The 17,872-nt window shown below is 35.7% G+C and overlaps 1 protein-coding gene across 2 annotated transcripts in view; it reads left to right on the top strand.

Annotated features, from left to right (window-relative positions):
- The window catches only part of SEMA5A (semaphorin 5A), a 318,052-nt gene that overhangs the window by 127,507 nt on the left and 172,673 nt on the right, over positions 1 to 17,872 (top strand). For both annotated transcript variants that reach the window (XM_041411823.1, XM_041411824.1), the window contains one exon: positions 1,289 to 1,334. In XM_041411823.1, coding sequence (XP_041267757.1) covers positions 1,289 to 1,334 — 46 coding nt within the window. The remainder of the gene's footprint in view (positions 1 to 1,288; positions 1,335 to 17,872) is intronic.

Here is a 17,872-nt window from a genome sequence, read left to right as displayed (position 1 = left end):
ACCCTGCTGTCTCATTAAAAAAATAATAGAGATGTGAACTACAGGTTCTGACCATCTATGCCCATTAACAATGCTTCATACCTCTTTGGAAAGAATTGGAATTATTATCTCAAAAAATTTGGCCTAATTTTAATTTTGGCTACATGCCTATAAGTTACATGGATTTAATATTGCAGATAATTAAAGAATATTTCAAATATTTAAAGTTCAATTTTAAATTTACTAATCTCTTTATCATCTTGGTTTTTTTGTTACTTTAAGTGAATTTTTTAAAATCCTATAAATTGGTGTTACATATTTGTTACTAATAAATTAAGATTGAAGTAATTTATATTATTATTTAAAAATCCTTTTTATTTTCCTCTCTAAAACATTATCACTCTTTAGTAGCTATGAAAAATCAGAATTGTTTTAAATAAGGTAGCAAATAGGCAGAAGAAGATTGAGGGGTATTACTTCTGTGAAGATGCAGTAAAAAAATGAATAATGAAAAGAAGAAAAAGAGGTGTGATAAGAACAAAGAAAGAAGACAATAGTGGAGGAGGAATATGTCTTACTTGTGGTTTGCCTGGACCCCTCCCGAGGTCTGTGGAAGCATTGATGCAGCTGTAGAGAAAAGGCAGAGTGAGAAATATTTTTGCAATAAGTGCGCAGGCTTTTGAAATCTGTGTTTGACTGGTTTGCATGAAGCTCCTGCTGTCCGTGGGAACACATTCTTAGGCTTCAGAGAAATTAGAACACATAGGGCAAGACTTTGCTCAAAAATCATGAAAACTCAGGGCCTTGTACAGATTTGCCATCATACTGGGGTCCTGTGCTCCAAACTTTACATACATGTGGCTGAGCTAATTGCATGAGGTTCCCGTCTTTGTGGGGAGAAATGGAGAGCTTTAATCTGCCTGTCCATGTGTTCTGATGGAGCCATCCAGCACTGGTGACATGGATCTGCCAAAGCACTGACTATTTCTTCTCCTTGATTCTAAAGGAAGACTGGAGCAATGAGTCAGATGTACATGCATGCAGTATAAATATCTGCTTCATTCATGTTCAGCCAGACCTTCAGACTGAAAATCTGTTTTAGAAATTAGCTTAGTCCTTATCCCAAAGGGCTGTATATTAAGACAGCCTCTGAAATAATTTTAAGTCCTGAATACCTGTTGCTTCTAATTTTTTTTCTGCATTTGTAGTAATTAATTACATTTTTTATTTAAACAGTGGTAACATTTGGGTTTTTTTCACGGAAATATTAGTAACAATTCATTTTTATCTGCTATTTTTTTAACCCCAGAAACTACCTCTTCAGATTGAAGCTTGAGGATCTCTCTCTAATACAGGTATGTTTTATTTCTGTTTCCATAATTCCTCTGCAAGATGAAGGTAACCAGATGTTTTAAAGCAGATAATCAAGATATTCATAAGCTTCATAGCAACACATAAATATGCATCTGTTTTTGTCCTTTTTCTGGCCCCTTATTATATAAGTCATATTATCCCTTTTAATTCCAGATTAGCCTTTGTCCCAGGCCATACAGATCTGATTTTGCCTTACTCTGCTGTGATTTTGTCAGAGTGGATTTTCATAGTATTCATTAATACAGTTTAAAATTAACTACCTTTAGGTTCAGTACTGTCCCTGTTAATTCATAAAGTAATACTGTACAGCTGAGTACAGAAAAGTAAAATGCTTTCAGGTAAGGCTTTGTGATTTGTAAAACAACTTGTGTATGCTTTAATTAGGCTTTTGGATTTTATTTGCCTTCCTAGACTACTAGAAACAAGACCTGATGTTAGCTTATATTTAATCAAAATTGCAATATTAATAAACATTCAGTTTTGTTGCTGGTATTTAAAGCTGTGACACATCAAGCACTTTTAATATACAGAATTTGGGCTGTCTCCTTTCATCTTCTGTGCCATATTCAATATCCTGTTCTGTGCCATATTCAATATTAAATATTAGGACAAATAATTTAAATCCTAAAGATTTTTGTTGGGAGGCTGCACTTAGAGGTCTCTGATGGTGCCATTGTAGTTTATGCTGCTTATTCATAGATTGAAGTTCGTGACTTTCCTTTGTTAGGACATGTGTCAGTAGGCTGAATTCACTAATGAGGGAGAAATCTGTAGATTACAGAGGCTTATAATTGTGCTGATTCAATCAGACACCTTCTCACTCCAATCAGAAAAAAGTTACAAACTGAGCACAGAAGTCATGCTGTTGATGTTATAGTAGGCTATTGGGTTTCATTCTTATGCCTTTAAATATAAACAGTCTTCTCAAGTTAATTTTTGGTAATGTTTCTTATTTTGTCTTAAATGTTGTAGCACTGGTTTGCCTCATTATCTTCTAACATTCGTCAACAAATTTTTAAAGAATTTGTGTTACTAAATAAAAAATGTTCTTTTTTTTTTTCCTTTCACCATCCTCCTTACACCACTAAGTATATCCCTATACTTAGTATTTGATTTTTTTCCCCTTATTTTCAAGACTACCATTATGATTCCTTCATATTTTTGCTTCCCAGATTTCTCTTCCTCTTATTTCCCTTTACTTCACTTACAGTTTTGTTAGCGTGCCTCAGGACAGCCGTTATCCAAAAGATGTGTTTCCTTGGATATGCCAGTTTTGGCAGCTCCAAATCAGCTGTGAGGTGACAGCCTTCATTTTAATTTGTAGGGTGAATTATTTAGGATTTCCAAACTTGCTAAACAACACATTCAGGTCTTCTCTTGTAATCTGGTATTATGGTTAAAAGAGACAGGAACAAAAGTGGGAAGCAAAGCAAAAGCTGTATGAAGTCTTAGCAGAACAGAATGACGGAATTTCAGGGTAAAAATAAAGCTTGTTGTGGTTTAACTCATTGGTACTTTATGTTCTAGTTAGCTTTTTTTTGGCAAGGGACTGAGCACTTCGACATTTGATGTATGGACAAAAGAAATTTTCTTTTAACATTTCTTTTTCTTCACACAGTTTTTGTCATAGTAATAATGTAAAAAAACCCACCCCTCTTTTAATTCTTTCACTTATGTTACTTTTACTTGCTTGCTTTGATTTGTTTTTGTCTTTTTTTTTTTTTTTTATGAGCCATCTTTTGTAAAAACATGCAGATGTTTCACAAGCTAATAAGCCATGTTTTCACATCTGGGAAAAAAGGCACACAGTGAAGTGCTAGCTATGAGAGGCGTTCACCATAGCTCAATAACAAGACAAAAAAGCCTAGAAACAAAAAGCCTATATACCTGTTGTTTAATTATCTTAGAAAATTGCTCAAGCTCTAGCTTTGCTATTGTGTGTGGGAATCAGGAGAAAAATTACTGACTTTTTCTCTTGGACAGCAAATACTTCCAACATGGAAGGAAATTGAAACAATTTGCCTCCTACTTTTCCATAGTTTTCAATTAGACTTTTATAATTTAATTTCCTTAACACTGACACTTTGGGTTTTTTCTCTTTTTTTTTGTTTTAATTAACTGATTCATCAGTTGAATCTTTCTTATTGTACTTTTCTCTCTGGAAAACAAAGGGAATGCCCCAAACTAAATTGTGACCATTGACGCACTTCAGTTATTTTTGTTCAAGTTCATTTCCTCAACTGTCATGCTTAACTGTCTGTTGGAGTATATTAGTAGTGCACACACTGACGCTGGGAAGACAATAGGCTTCATGTTTCATGTGATAAACTGCAACAGTACTAATCTCATATTTATAGCAGAAGCATATATGAAAATATTTTGTTTACAAATTCCTCTGTATTTTTTGAAAGGTAGACATAAACAAATGGAGTATCATCAGACTTTGCAAGATTACCAGATATTGTTTTGTAATAGGAAAGCTTTCTAAAAAGGAATACATTAGATAATGACTTCTTGTTTGCAAACTTTTTCAAAAATTTCTTTGGGCCAAAATATGCGTATGACCTGTCTTTTATAAGTGTATGCCTGGAAAATAGTTTGTAAACACAAGATAATCTTCCTTGGAAAAAAAACAAAAAACCAGCAGTTTAGAGGAGGTTAATCCCTTGTAGAAGTGGGGTTAGTGTGCTTCCAGAGTGCATCAGACAGGATGTGCATTTAAACATGTGCTGGCGCTGTGTGCTGAGACATTGCTGCCCATTGTGGGTGCATCAGAGTTGTCATCCCACGTGTCACGGTTCTGTGCTCTGTACTTTATAGGAAGAGCATGTTGTTTGAATAAGCAAGTTTCATATGATAATATCTTTAGCAAACCAGTATTTGATGTATCTCAGCAATTTTCTTTGTGTAGCAGAATAAAGAAGAATAGAGCAAATGAAAGCCTTTTAAGCTCTTGACGGAGAAGCGAAAGAGTCAAATTGTTTAAAGCTGCCTGTTGGAACAATGCATGCATAATGATTATGGATTAGAGAAGAAGCACTCTTTGGGGTTGTAGAAGGGCAAATATTTTATCTCTCTCTCTGCAGCAATTGTAGGCTCACAGACAGAGAAGGCCTGACTCTGCATGGATTTGTTTTGTGAGCTTTGCTTTGTTATTGCTCACCTCAAGTAACAGTAAACGATCCATAAAAACATTACCCAAGATGAAAGCTAGACTTCCTGAAAAGTCTGTTATATTTCTTCAAATATAAAAGCAGACATCTAAATAGTAGTTTTTAAATGAGTAAATGGATTTTCAAAAACATACTTAAAAAACCATGACATCTAGGAAAGGTCAGTATTAATAGTGGGGCTTTGGCGTTATGTGGTGGGTGGCTGTCGCAAGTTCTGTTCTCTCACATCTGTTCTCAACTTTACTTTTTTCTAATTTTTTTGAAATGAGAACTTTCAAATTCAAACATTTATTTGTGTCTGCCTACATGACAAATTTGCTGACGTGTCTGTAAAGACTAAAAAGCTTATACATGGTGGTTTATAAAAGTTTTTATGCTGCAGTTGCCATAAACAATAAGCCAGCCTGCATAATCTTTTCACAAACATACAGAGTGTGCATCTTTTCTTCTTCCATAAGGTGAACTTCTGTATAAGCTCAGGTCATTAAGGCATTTACAGGGCACATGCTTGAGTTTACCTTTCTCATGTAAGTGTTTCATCTATGAAGTCTGTGTGCTATTTGAGATGCCCAGAAGGTTGAACATGAGCCTGTTCCACCTGCTTCTGTATTTACATAGTTCACCACAGGTCTTATTCTCATTCAGAACCTGTACATCTTTCAGTTACAATAACACACACTTGAGAGTCCACTTTTAAAGGGCATTTTAGCCCATTTTTGCTGCAAGATTCAAATTCTTTATACAGGCTAAGAAGCTCATAGTTTCATTTTTACGTGTGCTGTTCAAATTTAAATTCTGGAATCTTGACAATTTTGGTTTATAGATTTGTTTACATATATGTGTTTGTACATGCACATGTATTAACAAGGCATTCAAGGAATTAAAGGCAAGATTGGAACTATGAATTTTCTAGAAAGGGAGCTGCTCTGGAGAACAAATTGTACCTAAGGGAATTCTTGCTATTGTTTGCATGTGTCAAGAATGTCGGAAATACATGTTACATGTGATAGTTCACTTTGATAAGAGACATTAATGGTTAGATGGTAGGCTAAATAATGAGTTAAGTAAACTGTACTATTCTTTGAGCATATATTTTGTGTGCACCTATGAGAAATAAAGAGGGAATTTGATTCCATGATTGAGTTTTTTAAAAATTTATATATATAACCTGAAATGCTTTTTCAAAGTTTACCTTAAAACTTACAAAGTTTTAATACAGAGTATAATTATTAACAAAATTTAATTTTAAATATTTTTTAAATAAATCAAATCCTCACCAGGATTGTAATTCCATTTTAAAAATAACAATTGTTTGCTACTGTTATAAACAGAGGTTACTTTAATATCTTTAATGAGAAGCCTTCATAACCTTAGTTTGTCTTTGGTTAAGGTACGTAGCCAAGTCTATAAAAAATGGAGGTACAAATCACTTGAACTCTCCTTACAGTTAATTTTTGGGTCAGAGCTCTGAGTTCCCTTTGCTATGAACAAAATGAAAAGTTGTTAGTAGTTATGTAGGATCAAATCTTTACTTTATGCTGGTGATAAACACTTATGGTTTTAATCAACAAATTCAGAGTTAAAGGGAATGAAACTTTAATATTTTAACCTCAAGTTTTTAATGTCACTAAATAAATAGAATCTTTAAAAGGCTGCTTAATTATTTTTCTAAAAATTTTGTTTAATGTGTTTCAATGCATTTATTTTGTGTTGTATGTTAATTGCTGTCACTATTTGTGTAACAGATGCCTGATTTGTGAAATACATGAAGGAAACCTGATGAATCATCATTTTATTTTGGGGTGAAGCAACTGTGCTGAAAAGGAAATGCAAGAAATGTTTTCTCTGATATCACACTTTAAGGCATAAGGGACCTTAAGTAAGGATGTCCTTAACTGATGACAATCATAGTTTGGCAATATTGAAATGCCAAGAAGACTGAGATTTAACATTCTATTTGAGTGTCTAAGCAGGGGAAAAACAAATGAACAAATGAAAAAAACTCTCTTGGGTTCTCCTGTGCCTGGTATCTATTTAAGGGTGAGGGGAATAGAGAGTATTTCCTCACTGTCATAGATACTTTTCTCCCTTTTTTAGATGAAAGTAGCATCAGCCACCAAAATATTGTTTCTTCTTAGGCCCTTCACATTTGAGTCTAGGGCACACAATAGAAAAGCAGAGTGCATAAGTTAGTGTTACTTTTGATGCTGTTCCAAGTTCCTCAAAAGGTTGGAAGCGAAGGGAGCAATTTGGGCTTATAAAACTTTCCAAAGAAGACTGAAGTAAGCAAATCACACAGAGTGACAAAAAATAATAGAGCTGGTGTCTATTTTGGTGATAGGGATGAGCAATATGTGCATTGGTATTTGGACTGTTTCTTTTTTTCTAAATTGGTGCTGAGAGCAGAGTTTATAAAAGAAAAAAAAAATTAAAAGTCAAAGGCTGGTACATCTACCTATCACAATGCCACCGCTGTCAAGTCCCTCTTCCTCTTGTTGGTACCTTTCTGGTGGCAGATTGTTGGATTTGATTGTACAATAAGTGCACAAATAATTATATTAGAGTATTGTAAATTTAAAGAAGATTTATAAGTATTTGTGAAGCCAGAGCTAGTCCTTTGTAGCAGGTGTAGATGCACTTGATAGCTAGTGTATTCCAGTTCTTTTTTTTCTGTGATCCCAATAATATTTTCATTATCTTGTTTGCTGCTTGCATAACAATAGTTACTGACCAAATGTAAAACTTCATCGAAGCCAGAAAAGGATAAATTCAGCTAGCAGTGGGTAATTTCACATTTCTAATCTTTACCCAAATGACGTCTTTTACATCCAGCTGAAAGCTAGATAAAGCATGTTAGATCCTAAATCTAGATAAAATATGTTAGATCACACAAATCCTAATATTCCCTTTACAACATATTTGTGCACAAATCAGTTACCAGCAGACAGTGCTTCATTTCTGCTAAAAAAGTTGTTATTGAAGCAGTTATTGAAACAGCTGGTGCTCTTAGCTTCACCTATATGTTAGTCAGAAGATGGCTACTGTTCCAAAACCATTTAGGTTGTATTTGGCCAAGTACTGATTCACTCTGCATTCTAAATTTTGTTTCCATGTGTGGGATTTTTCATCTGCAGAGGTGTGGTTACACACATCAGCAAATTGTTTAAGGGTTTTTTCCTGTGTGTGATGTTTTAAGTTCATATGCAAACCCCCGCTAAAAAACTGTAGAGAAGATATGCAGGGCAGCCAACTGGATGTGTTACTCTTCTGCTCATTTCTGCTTGTTATTCATTTACACTTGGCTTCTACGAAATTGGAGGGTTTTAGTCTCCAGAATTTGTGATTTCCTACCCTTCAGTACAGTTGGAATTTGTCATGTAAATTTTAAAAGCGTCTAACTGAAGAAAAAGAGTGCTGGCAAATTGGCAGGTCTTTGCTGCTAGTTTGGCTTATCTGTATGTTTTAGTATTTTCAGAGATGGAGGAAAAAAGTAGAGCAAGAAAACCAGGCAGAGATATAATTATTCATTTATTTGCTGTATCTGTCATTGTTTTGTGCCAGGACTAAAACACGTGTGCAAGTGTATTCCTAGACAAATGAGTCCGTTTAGCCAAGATGCTCAGCTTTTTTTATTCTCTCTTTTTTTTTTTTTTTCCTTACCTCTGCTTGTTAGGCTACATTTCGTGTATGTTTACTGTAATCTTCTGTTCTGGTTTTGTGGTAAAGAAGCAAAATAGCTACTAAATTTTTTTCCCTTGCACTGGAGTAAAGCTTTGTTTTTTTTAAAGAGAAAGGGGAAGCCTGGATCACCTGACTATATAATAATATGAGGGCATTCATTCTCATGACAAATGGGAGTGATATCAAAAAGTATGTGTGTCCATTTTACAGCTGATACTCCTGAAAGTGCTGATTTGGATTTTATAGTGGAATAATTTCACCCTTCCTGATACTTTTCCCTGGTGTTTTGAATGGTGGTCAGCCACACTGCATTACATGCCCAAAAGGTAATTGTGGAAATGGCTTTTTCTCAGAAGGTGACACTCGTTCATATTTTCACTAAAACTGTAAATCATTACAATTACACAAGAGTAATCACCAAGTAGAATCTGCTTGAAAATAAATCAGGCTACTGCTTTCCAAATCTTTGGACTGTATACAACCCTGACATACTTCAGCTAATTCTGGACTCAAACAGCATCCTGTGACAACAGGGTGATATTTATGGAGGGACACAAGCTCTCTTTGACTATCAGCCTCTTTCAGTGTCACCTCTATACTGAGAAAGTTCAGAAACGTTAGGAAACTGTGGAAAATGAGAGCAGAAAAACTAATGTAGAGACTGAAGGCAGATTGTCTTAATTCTTATATTGTCTTGTCAGGTGGAGAATTTGCCACAAGCAGTTGCTCATGGAGAGTTCCAGATCTTTGGCAACTGGATGCTGCAGTGCTGAGCAATTTAGAAAAGAAATAGAATAAGCAGTACGCTCTGGAAGACATGATATCTGTAACAGTGTCTGCAAACATGTTTATTGATTTTTGCTTACAGACCATGATAGTTCCTGATGTGGAACTTCACAGTGTGTTCTGGCCTGTAACAGTTAATCAGAGTTCCAACCACAGTTTGTATGCCATGCATATTCAGAGAGCAGGCTTAAAGACACATTTTTTCAGCTGCAGGGAGAATTGTCTTTTGCAGTATTGCAGAGATCAATTCAACAGTTTTGCAAGGTTAGGTGAGATAGGGCATAGATGCTTTTGGGTAATGCTACAGAGAGGAGATGAGTTCATCTTACCCCTGTGTGTTAGTGGTCATCAGTACCTGGCATAAATGCATTGTTTGGTCTGTAGTGTCCCCTGCAATTGGTTGTTGAAATTTAAAAGATTATGAAGTTAAGGAGACCCACATTTAAATCTTGAGTAATAGAAAAATGGTGGAGCAGCCTCATGTTCCCTTGCCACAGGGCAGAAAAATTCAAGATATGCATCTTGACCCTGAGCTCTAAGGAGCCTTTGACTTTAAAGGATGCACTCAACTGCTGAACTGTGGGAAGAACTAGCTGCTTCCATAAGGCAAAAGCTTCTGTTCCCTTCATTCCTCGGGAAGATGTGTAAATATTTTCAAGGTTAGGAGACTAGTTTTTTGCTGCTACAGCTAAGGAAAACTCAGGATTTTTAAACTTTTAAGGAAACAAAGCAGCCATACTGAGGCTGAGAGACATGGACACTTGTCGCTATAACCTAGGTAGAAGGATGGATTTGAGGAACTTGCAACAAGAACGTTGGTTGGTGAGGATTCCATGCAGGAATGTGTGGGAAGGAGGGGCCTACTCTCCTCAGTGGCTCAGGGCACAAAGAAAGGGTTGCTTCCAGGATGTTACTTGCCTGGTCAACACCACTCAGGCCAATTTATGAGGTGGATTGCTCCTAAATGTTTGAGAGAGACACTGCTGAGTCATAGCATAGGAAGCTAGACCTGTTCTGAATTGAGATTGAAAGTTGTTTCACTCTCATAGGCTTATCCAATATTTTAGGGAACCTTTTGCCTTCATTTTGCCTTATCCTTATTTTTCTGCTGCCTTTTCCTTACCCCGTTTTTAGTTCTCTTCTGTTTTGGCGTGTGTTGTTTTACCCATCCCAGCTGGTACCTCAATATGATGCTTTTGCTGTCAAGTCTGGGAGTGATAAATCATGTCAAACTATGGAAATCAATCAATTTATTAAAATTGAAATCTAAGTATACTTTGAAATATCTGGATTTATACACATATATGAGATTTTAATATTAAATTTTTTGTATAGTTGTTATTTTGAATTTATTTGAAGGCAGGAAAATCTAGACCCCCGCAGAAAACAAACAATTCCCAAATGCTCAGTGAAACAAATTGCCCTCTAAAGGACATAATCTTATCCATAAAGCAATTAAGAGAAATAATGTCATTGTTTATGATGTCAGTATTGTACTTAAAGTTTGCTGACCTTCAAATCACCATACCTTTAGGTGTTTGCTCTCAAAATGGTGCTAGGAATCTGAGCTTAGGTGTTTAGGCTCTCTGGCTGGTGCATGGGGATAGCTCTGCACCCAAGCACGGGATCTGCTGATATCTGGATTCTGAACTTTCTGATGCTCCTGAGGAAGAATGTTGAGTGCACAGGGAAGAACAAATGAATAAATGCCACTTTTTTTTTTGTTTGTTTGTTTGTTTTTGTTAAGCATCTCTATTGAATTTGACAATAAGATTTTTTTTTCTACATGACACATATGCAGCAGTCTTCCACTGTGAGTAAATAGTGTGCAAAATGTGGGTCAAGCTCTTTCTGTCATGGTTTCTGAACTCTGCAAACAGTATGAACTTGAAGAGTGTGTGACCACTCTTGTGCATTCTTAAGCAAGGCTGAATTGAATATGGGCTGATCTATTACACAGTTAAGTTAGTTGTAGGTTTATGTCCTGTATGTTTGGTTTTTTCTGTTTTTTATTTTTCTTCCCTGAATTTAATACTATCTTCTTCAGTCAGTACTTCTGAATTTTGTTTGTTTGCTGTAGTCCCTGGGAAAAATTTGTTTGCTTCTCCAAATCAGGGATGGTTGGTATAATGCTTTTCCAAACAAATAATCAAAATACCAAAAAAAAAAAAAACAAAAACAAAAAAACCAGACCATTACAAAGTTATGGAAAATTGAGAAATTACAGGGTCTGTACTTCGGCCTGTTCATATATATTGAGATATTTATAACAATTCAGATTTATACAAGTAATGGAAACTAAATAGTTCAAAGGAAAAAAAAAGTTATGTTTTACTAGAGGTTAATATTTATACCAACAGTTATGTCTATATTCAATTTTGAAAATTACCTCCTTGATGAAAACCTGCAATTTTTTTTTTTTTTTCCCAGGGTATAGCTACTATTTTAGTAGCCAGGAATAGTCAGCCACAAAACTGTTCATGTTTTGGTTTAGGTTTTAAACTGTCTGATTCAGTTGGGTTTATTAAAAATCAAATGAAAGACCTGAGAAAATCTCAGAATTTCATGTATATGTGGGTATCTAGGATAAAGCAACCTTATGGAAATCACTTGTAGGAGAAACCAGTAACTGCAGAAGCAAAGCAAATTTCTGTTAATTATTAGTTAAATAGCAACTTCATTGTGGCATTGACCATATTTATGTGCTACGTGCTTAAGTTTCTTAATACTTTAGTTTCTAAATGAAAACTAAGGTGGGCATGAGTTTTCAGAATTTTGATATCACTTTGGAGATAATCTGATTAATTAGTAAATATTTATAGAGATAGGATGGAGTTTAAGTTAAATGTTTTCCATTGTTTTGGAAAAAAACCCACCAGATTTATACTGTTATATTTTTATTACTTTCTGAGTCTTTGAATTGAGCATTTTAAATTAAATACAGTGTCTGGTATGTTTGTGTCACATTGGTTTCTGTTAATTGCATTTAAATATGGATGACAGAATGAATTCATTCTGAGGCCACATTGAGTGGAAAATGCGGTAGCTGCCCAGTATTTGTACATGGCATTGCTTCTAGGTGTCTGTGGGAATCCTGCTTGAAAGGGTAATGGCTCATAAACTCCAAGTCTTTGCCTAGATATTTGGGCAATTCTGGGAGTGTGCCTCCTCCCACTCATCTCAGGGACCTGAAATGAGGAAAGGTCAAGCTGTTCTTTACTTTTTCCCCCACATTGTTGCTATGAGAACTATGAAATCAAGGGGAGAGACTTCGAGGGAAGTGGAACTGTGGAAGCTCATCTGCATGAATGTTCAGACTTCTGCACACATTTTACTTTCCATTGATGAGATGAAACCTTTCTCAGGGAAACTCTTTCTGACTCCTGGGTGCATGGTTAATTTTGTTACTTGGTAGAATTATGCATACTCTTTTTTTCTGAATACCTGGGCAATAAAAATGTCTGAATTAAGTTCTATACTGTCAAATTCACACAAAACCTTTCACAGTGGCATTTTTTCTTACTTTAATTAGTCTAGGATTTATTAATGAAGCTTTTACAATATGTCAGGACAGGTCTGAAGAAACAATAATTCTGTATGTTCATAGAAGATGAAAAATATTCCATCATATATTTATGAAGACTGCTTTAGGCATGATTCCACGGTCTTTTCTCACACATCTCTCAGTGGTGTTACTTATAGAATATTGTGCTATTCAGCATGAGAAAATAAAGCTGAATGAGTTGTAGTCGACCAAACTCTGCATATGCATTGACAAATTAAAGCTGAGTGGAAAATTTCACATGCTAATATATATGTCGACAAAAAACTTTGTAAACTGATTTTTAAAATTTTTTTGACATAAAATGGTCCATACTGAAAACAGCAAGGGTGTCAGGAGACCTGCATGGATGCACAATGAGTTTACAACTATGCTTAAGCAAAATAAAGAAATATTCTAGTGGTGGAAGGGACAGGTGACTACAAAGGAATACAGAAATACCTGCCCAAGCAGCCTTGGGTGGGATGAGGAAATCCAAAGCACATGTGCAGTTGAATCCCATGAGGGATGGGAAGAGAAACAAGAACATTATTTTAAAAGAAATAAATTAGATAAGAATCAGCTGCTTTTGTGTTTCCTCTTGGAGTTGTATTTAGGTTATTATACTCTAGCTAACCCATAAAGGAGGTTGAGGAATAAATCTGAAACTTGGGAACTGATGCATGGAAAATCATGTGCAAATAATCTACAAAAGCAGGCTTACTGTGTAAACCAAGTATATGTTTCCACTAAAATTTGTAGTTTCATTGATTTTTCTGCTACATGTCCAGCTGCAATACACAAAAGGAAGAATTACTTTCATTTTCAATTGTAGAGGAAGAAAAAAGTTCAGTTGTTTTTATTTCTATAAAATTACATACAAAATGTAAGAAGGTATTATTCATTGTACAATTGCACTTTAATTAGTTGACCTTAAAGAATGATAAATCTACCCAGGCGAATGTTGAAGAAATAATTGTATTTCCCTTACCAAAATTGCTGAAACTTCTGTGATGAAATAACAGGTAGCATGATGAAACACTGATTTCTAGTAGTTACATTCTCACTGGGACTTGCAAGTTGCAGAGAAGAGAAGCTGGACAGGCTTGAACACAGGTAAAAATATTCCTGTGAAGGATTCCAATGAGACTAAAGCTCTATAAGTGCATTTTAGAGTTGGTGCAACATACAAAACTCACTGATGCTATGGAATGCCTGTCTCTGCTAATCACCTGTGTGAACTGGGAAAGAAAATATATCCTGTAGCCTGAGAATTCATGCTACAACAAATGCATCTTGCAGATGGTGTTAGGAATTTTCCAAAAGGGAAATTTATTGTTTACTGCAAGAAGTAGGTAAAAATGTGTTATTTGTTTTTACCTGTGAAGAATAAGTAATATTTGCCAGACTTTTTCAGAACAGCAGGTATATGGGCAATGCAGAACAGAACAGAAAGGATCATGAAGTCCTTGCTGGGAGGACCAGCCATGCATAAATTCCCTGCTGATTCTAAACAGCCAGTTGAAGAAAAAGTGCCAGGAAACTGGAGATTACCTCTTCAGAAAAAAAAATAAAAATAAACCAAACAAAACCCCCAAAAAACTAAAACACATATTGAATCTGGTTTGTGTAGAAAATCAGAGCCAAAGAGATGAAAGAGCTTTAGTCAGTGTAGCACAGAAAATGGAGTCCTGAAAGATGAAATCTAAGGAGAAAAGAGGATTAAAACTAGTAATTTCTTCAAGAGGAACATCTGGTCTGGCTAAATACACTGCACAAAAAGCAGCCCTTTTAAAAGGGCCACAAAATGGTCACAAATCTAGAGTAACTCTGGAAGTCAGCCAGCCGAGAAAAAACCTCAGCGAAAAACCCATGTGATCACCACGGCAGAGAAGACTCACCAAGCTCTGGAGCAAGGTGGAGGCAGTGCAAATGTCTGATAAACAGATTGGAGGAGGAAGGCCAATGCTGTTTACCAGGCTGTTGCACATAGTTTTCAGCCAACATTTTTACAGAACAGGTGATTGAGACTCTCCAGATGCACATCTCTGGGAAGATCTGCAAATGGCTTTGTGGATCCTGGGTGTAGTCATTCAAGTTTCTTGGCTGAAATGTAGTCTGCAAAGACTTGAATAAGGCCCAGGGAGTATCTGAAGTCATTCAAACTCCTAAATCTTCAGTCAGGGCAGCATGTTGGTGCTGTGCATCTGGGATCACACGGCCCCTCTGCTGCCTGTATCTGGCCTCTGAAATGATACTGATGCAGACAGTGAAATGGAGTGGCTAAATAAAACTATTTTTTGTCTCAAAAGTAGGAAAGGGAAAAATGAAACAAAGAGCATCTAAATCAAGTGGTTCTCAAATTGCTTCTCCTGTAGGAAAAACCTAATTTTCATATGTATAATGGATTTAGTACAGCTGACCTCTTTTGCAGGTCAGAGTGTAGCATGCAAATATCAAATAAGTTTTTCAGATTCCTAATAAATATTTAGTATTTTATGTGTGAAGTATAAAATCTCAAAGAGGCAGTGAGAGCTGGAAAGTGAAATAGAATTAACAGTCAAACAGCTAGCATACTGTTTTTAAGTGTAAAGTTTACTCGTGTCTTTATTTGTCATCTGATTCACAGCATGGATTTGGATCTCTCTCTTCTGTATCTTCAGTTTCCTAAACAGTAGGATTCAGAAGACTCTTTGGTTTTTCTCATTTTGCAGATATGTAGTTCAAGCTCTGAGAAGCTGTTTTAGTAAATTTGTAATGGAACTTGGAAAGCTTTTGGGACTGATTCAACACTTTCCATAGTCATCATTGTTATTATTGTTGGAAAAGCCCTGTCCAGATTTGTTGCCTTTGTGTAATACAGGCTTATGGTTTTGAGAGAAAGGAAGCCCACAGGACTTCTCAAATGTGACTGTGGCATGCTTCTGGGACAACAGGGTGAAGTGCTGTTACAGCCAGCTTGTGTTTCTTTTGCTGACATTCATGTGGTGTAGCTGAATTTTTGGAACTCTTCAGATCTGTCATTTTGAATCATAGGTAGATGAATGAGTGGGTGGATTTGGACAGTGCTGCTCTGCTCCCCTTGCAGCCCAATGCAGACCTTGCTGTAGTGTATATGTGTGGCATGCCAGAGGTGTATTAATCTCGCTAGCATGAGGATTTATGGCAACCTCAGCTGTAGGAGCATGGACTTCTATGCAGACTGTGCACCAGAATTCTTAATATCATGGGACTGGAGTAGCAGATGTTTGTGTTAATTGAAGCATTTTGAGATATCCTTTACTTGTCTGTGGTATAGACAGTGCTTTAAAATGCCTGTTGAACAAAGAGTGTAATTGCTGTGTGGAAGTATATAAATACTGATGTTACTGGTTCTGATGTTAATGCACTCTTGTAACATCCACGGGAATATTGGTTGAGGCTCTTTTCCTACCAGGAGTTTGTTTTCACTCCTATTTTATTTCTACAAGAGGAACACAGAAGCAAATTCTGCAAGTCTTCAGACCAGTCAGAGCATATTTGGTATAAGTCACATCAAAAAAGTGTTATCTAAATCTATGGGTTTTTGTCTTTAAAGTAAATAGACTATAACAAGTACTTACAGCAATTTTTAGAGAAGTGGAACAACTTCTTTTGTATTTGTCACCTGCTGGATTACTAGAGACATCCATAATGTGCTTGAGATCATGAAGAGTGTTTAATTCTTCTGGACAGTGGAAAGCAAGGTCCTCACAGGGAGAATGTTTGGTTTCTTATGTAAGTTCTGCTGTTGCTGCTGTCATGAACACTAGGACAGCTGGACTGCTAAAGTAAGCTTCTTATTGAAGAAATGTCTCAGAGAGCAGAAATGTGTCCCTTTTGTCATCTGAGTATGCATTATGCAGTGCAACCTCTCTGCAAAGCTCTTGTAAAGGAAAGCAAACAAAAGTGCCACCCTTACAGACTATATCTAGGATATATTCTTCCCTTCTTATGCCTTATTGCCACACCAACAATCTATCAGATTGAATTATATGCTTGGTAATACTCAGAGAATCATGAAAATAGCTTATAAAAATGAGCTGACTGATTGGAAATCTGATGAATAATCTTGGTGGTAGACAAAGCATATCTGAGGTTGCTCTTTCATTGAAGAACAGATGGGGATCTTATTACACAGAAGTATTTGATTTATAAACTGATTAATGCTCAGAGTAGGTTTCTGCTATTAATAGGCATAGCTATTTATGTCTTCATAAGCATTATTATCTACCTAATGACAAGAAATTTTTCAGCACTTTTTCTTCTTTCAAGAGGCTCTTAGCATTATTTTGCAGGAGCTGAGGATCAATACTTCTTTGAACAGAAGCTTTTCTGCAGTCCCTATGGATAGCAATTACATTTTAGAAAAAAAGTCATATAACATCGCATGTTCACATGGACACATCCTCCTCACATAAGTCAGTGGCAAGCCTAAATGCTTACTGTCGCTAGAAATTTTGTCTGTTGTAAGTTCTTATTTTTCCAGGTGTAAAGTCCAAATCCTCTAATGATATTTCTGGAATGCTTGTCATTCTTGCTAGTACAGGCCTTTTTGATATCACAGTCAATATAGTCTTTTAGTCTTACAGTCTTTTAATATAGTCTTAATATTTCTTTCTCAAATTCATAAACTCAATAATGATAAAGAAAATATTGATGATAATAATAATAATTGCTATTACTTAAAAAAAAATTAAAATATGCAACAATCTCTCTTCTTGAATTTCTCTGGAGAATGATTCTTGGCTTCCATGTGTTCTTGTGGTATAAGACTGAACTATTCTAGGTCTACTTTTGCCATTTTAAATTCTGAGACCATAGTCAGGACTTCAGTCAAGCACAGAGGACATTTTTTTGGGGCTTAGGAAGCAAGCAGAGGTCTCAGAAGCTTAACTCTTAAATAGATGAAGGAAAATGTAATACTGAGAAGATGATATTACTTGCTGTACTGGTTCTAGATGAGACTCTGTAATAAGATTTCTTTTTTGACAAATTGAGAGCCATGTTGTTGTTAACAGATGTCATAAAATGGAGCAGAGAAGAGCAGCAAGTGTATTTTAAACAGAAAAGAGACAAGTTTTAAAAATATTAAAGAAGAGGAGAGCAGACAGTTTGCATTAAAAGTACGTGGCCAGAAGCTGCTATGAAAGTACAGTGTCAAAAGTGAGCTAGACTGTAGTTTTTTACCAAATTAGTTATGTTAAAAACAAGTTGTGAAAATAAAAAGTTGCTTTGCCTACAGAGCTTCCCAACATGCACATTAAAAAACCCTTATTGGCATTATTTAATGAGAAGCTGCATTGTGTCCTTAGGATTT

Source organism: Onychostruthus taczanowskii, unplaced genomic scaffold (assembly GCF_017590055.1).
Source record: "Onychostruthus taczanowskii isolate IOZ18803 unplaced genomic scaffold, ASM1759005v1 scaffold37, whole genome shotgun sequence".
Lineage (NCBI taxonomy): Eukaryota > Metazoa > Chordata > Aves > Passeriformes > Passeridae > Onychostruthus > Onychostruthus taczanowskii.
The sequence above is the reverse complement of the archived record's forward strand: the minus strand, read 5'-3'. Positions and strand labels throughout refer to the sequence as shown.